The 8233-nt window shown below is 40.6% G+C and overlaps 1 protein-coding gene across 1 annotated transcript in view; it reads left to right on the forward strand.

The window, feature by feature from the left end:
- The window catches only part of LOC109221806, a 2893-nt gene extending 1294 nt beyond the window's left edge, over positions 1 to 1599 (forward strand). The window contains exons 2-4 of the mRNA XM_019386250.1: positions 71 to 341; positions 435 to 607; positions 948 to 1599. Of these exons, the coding sequence (XP_019241795.1) occupies positions 71 to 341; positions 435 to 607; positions 948 to 1599 (1096 nt within the window). The remainder of the gene's footprint in view (positions 1 to 70; positions 342 to 434; positions 608 to 947) is intronic.

An 8233-nucleotide genomic window follows, 5' to 3' on the forward strand; every position in this document is an offset into this window, starting at 1 on the left:
TTTTGGGCCATGCAGGTTTTTATCGTCGTTTCATTAAAGATTTTTCGAAAATTTCCTCTCCCTTGTGCAGGTTGCTTGAGAAAGATGTCTCCTTCAAGTTCGATGATGCCTGTCTGAAAGCATTTGAGGAGCTGAAGGGAAGGCTAGTGACTGCACCAATTATCATTGCCCCGGATTGGGAGCAACCCTTTGAGTTGATGTGTGATGCGAGTGACGTAGCTATTGGAGCTGTTTTGGGGCAATGGAGAAATAAAATCTTTCACTCCATCTTCTATGCGAGCAAAAGTCTGAATCCAGCTCGGATGAATTATACAGTTACTGAAAAGGAGTTGCTTGTAGTGGTGTGGATGTTTGACAAGTTCAGATCATATTTAGTGGGGACCAAAGTCATCGTCTACACAGATCATTCAGCTATCAGATACTTGTTTGAGAAGAAAGACGCCAAGCCGAGACTGATTCGTTGGGTCCTTCTCTTGCAAGAGTTTGACTTAGAAATCCGAGATAAAAAAGGAACAGAGAACCAAGTGGCTGATCACTTGTCCAGATTAGAAAATCGGAGCTATGTAGCTGAAGGTGGGTCTATCAAAGAAACATTTCCTGATGAGCAGTTATTGGCAATCACCTCAAGTGAAGCCCCGTGGTATGCAGATTATTATTGCAAGTGGGGTGACACCACCAGAATTGACACCTGATACTAGAAGAAGATTTCTACATGATGTGAGGCTCTACATGTGGGATGAGCCATTCTTATATCGGCTATGCGCGGACCAGTTGGTTCGAAAATGTGTTCCTGAAGAAGAGATGAATGCAATATTGCATGACTGTCACGCGTCACGATACGGAGGACATCACGGTGGAGATAGAACCGCCCAGAAAGTTCTACAATCAGGTTTCTATTGGCCAAAATTGTTTAAGGATGCACATGCCTTTGTTAAAATGTGTGACAGATGCCAAAGAACCGGAACGATCACCAAGAGGCATGGGATGCCTTTGCAGAATATACTAGCAGTAGAGCTTTTTGATGTTTGGGGGATCGACTTCATGGGACCTTTCCCATACTCCAATGGGCACAGGTACATCTTGGTGGCAGTGGACTACGTGTCTAAGTGGGTGGATGCCATTGCTATTCCCACTAATGACGCGAAGGTAGTGGTGAGTTTTGTAAAGAAGCACATTTTCACACGCTTTGGAACTCCACGAGTGTTGATAAGTGACGGAGGATCGCACTTCTGCAACAAATTGCTGAATAATATCCTTGCAAAATATAGAGTCAAGAACAAGGTTTCCACAGCCTATCATCCCCAAACGAGTGGTCAAGTGGAAGTGTCAAACAGAGAGGTGAAGCAGATTCTGGAGAAAATAGTGAATGGGAATAGAAAGGACTGGGCTGGGAAGCTCGACGACGCATTGTGGGCATATCGAACTGCATACAAAACTCCCATAGGTGCTTCTCCATATAAATTAGTTTGTGGGAAGGCATGTCACTTGCCCGTCGAGCTTGAACACAAAGCCTATTGGGAAATTAAAAAGCTGAACATGGATATGGATTTAGCTGGAGAGAAGAGGTTGCTGAAACTCAACGAGCTTGATGAGTTTTGATTGCACGCATATGAGAATGCCAAGTTGTATAAACAGAAGACTAAAAGATTGCATGAAAAGCACATTCAACATCGAGAGTTTGAACCGGGGCAAGAAGTTCTTTTATTCAATTCGAGGTTGAAGCTTTTTCCTGGAAAGCTAAAGTCTCGTTGGTTAGGACCTTTCGTTATTGTGAGTGTTAAGCCTCATGGAGCTGTGGAGTTGCGGGATATGAGCTCAAATAGTACCTTCTTGGTAAATGGCCAGCGGATAAAACATTATTGGGGTGGTGACATTGCACGTCACAAGACCTCGATGGACCTGTCAGATGCCTGAAAACGTGTTGCGTCGTGCCGCAACGTTAAATCAGGCGCTGGTTGGGAGGCAACCCAATGATAGTTGTAGTGTTATTTGTGAGTTTTATAGCATACTAACCAATGCAGGTGAAAAAGGGGCAGGCGAAAAGACCATCAACCATGGTGAACACAGGTGAAAAAAGTGGAAAAACATGTTGCCCAGTAGCGCGATCGCGCTACAGTTCGCGCTACAGCTCGCGCTAACTGGGTAACATTTTGCCTAAGTTGCACAAAATTAGCGCGAGCGCGCTAGGCTTCGCGCTACAGTTCGCGCTAAAGCTCGCGCTAAAAGTGTAACATTCTGCCTGGACTAGCGCGATCGCGCTAGCTTCGCGCTAGTCCCGCCCCAGAAATCACTGGGTTTGGTCGTCTTAAAGTTTTTTTTATTTTTTTTATTTTATTATTTATTTTTATTTCTCCTTTTTCTTCTTTAGTCTAACTTAATTCCCCCCTAATCTATTTCCCCACCGCATAACTCCTCCCCAAAACTCACACACCCCTCTCCCCAAACCACTTCCCCCCATCTCCTAATTCTCAGGACACTTCCCCCACCAAGCTCACACACACATTTGTCTCTCTACTCACCACCATCCACACCACAGGTATTATGGCGCCATCGCACAAACGCCACTCCACAGGTCCATCCTCAAGCAGCCGAGCCGACAGACCCAGGACACATGGGGCAGCCCCTACACACCCTTTTAACTGTAACAAATTTGTCTCAGCCGCAGCTCAAGGCCGCTTTGTGGAGAAGGCCACTAAACAGCCGATTCCGGAGAGGGGAATTGATATGAATTCACTCCAGTAGAAATGTCCTCACATGTACACGAAACTGCTAAGGCAGGGGCTGCAGACCTTCATCAATGAGCCAGGGGAGGCCAATGCAATGGTTGTGCGGGAATTTTACGCTAATCTGCCTGAGCATGACAATAGTGTGGTCACAGTGCGCTGCAAGGCGGTGAATGCCTCTATTGAGGCGATACGGATGGCATACCATTTGCCCCCTCCCGTGCCTGAGCATGATGACTTCTATGAGTATGGCCGGAACCCAACGGACGCAAAGTGGGAACGATTCTTTGATGCGATTTGCGCACCCGGAAAAGAGATGGAATGGATGCAATACGGTGAGAAGTTTCACTCCTCAGCTTTATCCCCTGAGGCGAAGAGCTGGTTATATGTGGTTAACAGCCGTCTCATTCCGTCCAAAAACACCACGGAGGTAAATGCAACCCGAGCCGCTTTGATTTGGTGTTTCATCAAGGGTCTTGACTTCGATATAGCCAAAGTGATGCACGATAAAATGTTTGTTCGCTGCCCAGCTAGAAGGTATGGGTTCTTTTTCCCCTCTCTAGTGACTCAACTTTGCAGGCAAGCTCGGGTGCCCGTACGAAATGGCCACAAGGTCCGACCCGACAAAGGCACCACGGCGACAGAGCCAGCCACATAAGGTGGAGCGGATGAGAGTGGCTCTGATGACTCGGAGGAAGGGGTGGCCGATAAAATGAATGTGGAGGGTGAAACACAGCCCCAAGAGCCCAGTGCAGCAGCTGCAGCACCGTCCGGAGCAGCATCATCTTCAGGAATTGCCAGAGTGTCCCGTTTCACCCCGTTGGAGCAGGAGTGGTTGGGTTGCGCTCCTCCGTGACTGAGTTGGGAACTCGTGTAGACGCAGTGGCTGCTCAATAGACGAAGTCTGAGAAGAAATTTTTGGGCTGGCTGAGGGCTTTGGGTCGGGCGTGCCATGTAAACCCCGACACTATCTCTGACCAGGAGTGAGCATTCAGGGAAGTTCCGTTACCTCACTATTACTTCAATTCTTAAGCCATGGGGACATGTCTTCATTTTAAGTGTGGGCTGGGGGATACTTCAGTGTATATATGTAGTTGTATAAATCGTATGTATGCTTGTTTAGTTTTATTTTGTTTGGTTTTGATAGTTTTAGTAATTTAGTATGAGTTCATTAGTTAGTTCATTAGATTAAACTAGGTAAGTGGCTTGCCCCGACGACGGATCTCTTTCGGCGGGGTTCTTGAGGGACTAAGTCGATCAACGATAAAAAAAAATGGAAAATATGAAGACTCTTCCTGATGACGGATCCTTTGGACAATTTTCTTGAGGGAAATTAGTCTAGAAAAATACCAAAAAGATTTTTATTTTTTATTTTTATTTTTAGGTAGTGTAGTAACTCCCCCTTGGTTTTTCTTTGGGCCACGGTTCTTTTCCAAGGGTTTAAACTTGAACAGGGTATATGTAGTTTATTTAGTTATTTTATTTTCTTTTTGATTTGTAGATTAGGTTTAACGGGCTACGAGCTAGAAAATCAAAAGAGGACCTATAGCGTCGACACACCTGCACACAACAGAAACTAGAGTTAACGCTTAGTCTTATTGGTTGAATTTTACTAAAGTGCCTTAATTTGTATGTTTGTCACTGACTTGAATACTCATAATGGAGAGTCTCGATGAGTTAATCTGGAATGAGTCATATGCCATGTGTGGTGAGGTTTTTGTGTAGTCCATGTGTTGTACTTGTGTCTAGAACTTGCCCGGAATGTGAGTCGAAGCGAAATTTTAGTTGGTGCTCGATTTGAAAAATGATATTAGGCTTTCTTTGATCTTTTTTGAGCTTAATTGCTTACCACATATAAAATTTATCCCTAGTCAACCCTTTTGAGCCTTTAGACTTTTATTTGGCACCCACATTAAAAGCCTATACCCTTTTTATTCTTAATTGACATTGTTTTGATCCCTTTTCCTCTTAAAGCACTTTAATTGTGAGATGATCGCTAAAAGAAGTAAGAAGGAACTAAGTGTGGGGTGGCTTTTGAGTGGAACCAATAAAAGGAAGAAAGGTGCACTTATTTTTTAAAATAATACACCACTAGTGGAAATTGGAAAAAAAAGAAGATAATAATCTTAAAAAAAAGAAAAAAAATAGAGATGAATACATTGTTGTCTTGTTTTTGATAGTGGGTATGAATTAATGTAGTGCTTAAAGAAGAAGGGAGCATTTTTGGGGTGATATTGTTTGTGAAAGTGAAGTGGATTGAAGAATTTGCGCTTAAAGTTGATTATGTGGTGTGTTAAAGTGCTTAGGAGGGTTAGTCACTATTCCTAAATGTATCCTACCCGTCCCTTAGCCCACATTACAACCATGAAAAAGTCCTAATTGATTTTAGATCGAGCGAGCCTACATTAGTAGAGATTTACATTAAGGGCAAGCTTATGGTACCAATTGCATGCATGTGACTTCTTTTTTTTGAGTGTGAGCGATTTTCTTTGATATATGTGAGCATGAATTCGAATGTATGGATTGATTCTACTTTCTTTGCTGTGATTGTGAGGGCATGTGATTCGTGAAGGAAAAGCAAGTCTTGACTTCTGTGTAGAGTACTTTGAGAAAGTGTGAATATTGCTTGGCACGTGAGAGTTGACTTTTGAGGCTGAGATTGTTCACTACTAGGCGTAGCATATGTGAATTGTTCTGGGTGTAAGGCGTTAAGGGAAATTGTTGAGTGGAACCTCTAGAGAGTATAATTTGATTGCTCGAGGACGAGCAATGAATTAAGTGTGGGGTGTTGATAATAGGCTAGGTCTAGGTGATTTGGCGATTGTTTATGCTCCCGCTTGATTATGTTTCAATGTCATAATATGGTTAAATGATGAAAAATGGGCTCTAATCGTGAATTTTACACCTTGCAGGATGGTGAGCCTATATGATGCCTTAAAGTTGTGATTGGAGCTACATTGGAGCAAGAAAGACCCCTCGGAGCTGAGTGCGCGCAAAGACTAGACAAAGAATTGAAGAAAAAATGACCTGAACTAGCGCGAGCAGTAGCGCGATCGCGCTAGTTCAGAAGCGGGAAGCAGAATGTCAGGAGACTAGCGCGAGCTCTAGCGCGAGCATTAGCGCGTTCGCGCTAGTCCTAGTTCCGGAAAAGATTTGTTAGGGGCAAAATTGGAAATCTAGAGGAAATTTCACTTAACCTATATAAAGTCAAGCTCGCCCAAGGATTAGATATCAAGGTTTTCATAGTTTAGAGCAAGAAACATAGAGGCAAGAGGCAAGGAGGAAAATCCAACATCAAGTTCTTCTTTTTTTCTTCTTGTTTTTACGTTTTGAATGAAATTAAACATTATTGAGATGAACACTCCTATGAGTGGCTAAAACCTATTGTTCTAGGGTCATGGGTGAAACATGATTGTTGTTGTTCAGCGTTTAATTTAACAAAGTTGGTTTACTCATATTGGGTTGTTTATTTAATTCTGTTCTCAATTATTTTGTTGAGTAGCTAAAAGTGGAATACTATCTATGAATCTATAGTTGAACTCGAAAGTGGGAACTTTGGATTGCATATAGAATTAAATAGAGCAAGTTCTTGAACCTGGGCATCCGGGAACGGATTCGCGGTTAGGATAGACATATACCTAATTGCCTTGTTTGGTTGAAATACAGGATTTATAAATGCATTCTTGTTAATTTTAATTCCATAGACATATAGGCATTAAGTTAACTTGAATAGGCCAGTAAGAACTCGACAGATTCTTATGAGCAATATTAACCCTGTCAATCAACAACCCAGATAAATCAATTAGTTATTTTAAGCCAAGAACGCAACATGATTGTTAACTAGCCCGTGACCCTGGAATACTCTCCTCTACTGATTGTCATTCGAAATTGCTATTTGTTTGGTTGATTATTTCAGTTAGTTTATTAATTGATATTTTTAGGTAGTAAATTAAAGAAAAATATCTTCTGTTAAAAAAATCTCTTGGATCGATAAGCTAATTGAGTTTAAATCAGTCAATAGTTTATCACAAGTCTTCGTGGGAACGATACTCTACTCACTACTTTATTACTTGATGATCACGTGCACTTGCATGAGTGTTTTGGTCGCAACATATCACAATTGTATCTAACTTGTATTTGTTACTTAATACTAAAAAATAATACCTGATATAATACTAGCACAATTAATATACAATTATCATATATTTGTGATACACACTGTGAAATTGGTCACAAACTCACAACTGCTCGTAATGACATACAATCAATATGCATTTATCATATATTTGTAATACAATTCCTGCAATAATTATGATACGAATAATACTATGATACAACCATGATGCATTTATGAAAAATTGTGATACATTTATGATCTTCATCCTCTTCCATTTTCAATCACAATTCTAAACTTAAAATATAATATAACATCGTATTATAATTGTATTAGTATTGTACCAGACTATCGGTATTGTTTTAAGTATTGATGTAACATATACAAGTCACATATAATTTTGATACATTTGTGATACAATTCTGAAACAAATTTGATACAATTATACAATGATGTTGGGTATTAATGTACTTGATTCAAAACGTATAATACCACTATTTGTGATTGCAGGTGGTTGATGCTCCAACTGGAGAAGGTAATAGTCAGGCATAATTTTAGGGAAGCAAACCAAGTGTCGCACCTTTTCGCAAAGGAAGCTTCCAAGTAGTCCAACCTAAACCAAGTCAAGAATTTTGCTTTTCCTCCTCCCTTTGTTGAAACTCAATTTTCGGCAAACAGAGGTGGAACTTCCTTTGTCAGACTACTTTCAGATAATATTTGTACTAAGTTGGCTGAACTTGGCAATCATAATGCCGTAAGTGGAATCTCTATGGCATGTAATATGACTAGTTCTTAGTATATAATAATAAGTATTCCAATTTCTCAAAAAAAGATACAAGTTAAATACAATTATGATACAATTATAGTTTAGGCATTGACGTATCACATATACGATACACCTATCATACAATTCCTGCAACTTCTTCTTCTTCTTCTTCGAATTTCAATATGAAATTTTACCTAAAATCAACTCTAGACTTTGCCAATCTCCCTCAAAATTGAGATATAAACTCCAAAAGATATTTTTAGTCGTTTACAAGAACACCCAATCCATACAAATTACAAATTTGTAAAACCCAAATATCGAATTCAAAGCTTCAAGGTTTTTTTGATCGCTATTAATGGTAAACCCTTTACTGCTACAATTTTAAAAATAATATCGATGAATTTATCAATAGTTAGAAGCTTTTGGATGGTTGTTGGTGGAATTGATTCAAAGAAATATATGATGTACAATTTCAAAGAGATATGCGCTTGATTTGTGTGAAAGAAAGAGAGGTTTTGATTGATTTTATGAAAAAGATAGAATGATTTTGAAATTGGGAAAAACATGATTGTAGGGGTAATTAAGCTGATAGACGGGGCGGGGCGCGGGGGGGGGGGGTAGGGGGGGGTA

The sequence above is a fragment of the Nicotiana attenuata genome, chromosome 2, assembly GCF_001879085.1.
Source record: "Nicotiana attenuata strain UT chromosome 2, NIATTr2, whole genome shotgun sequence".
Classification (NCBI taxonomy): domain Eukaryota; kingdom Viridiplantae; phylum Streptophyta; class Magnoliopsida; order Solanales; family Solanaceae; genus Nicotiana; species Nicotiana attenuata.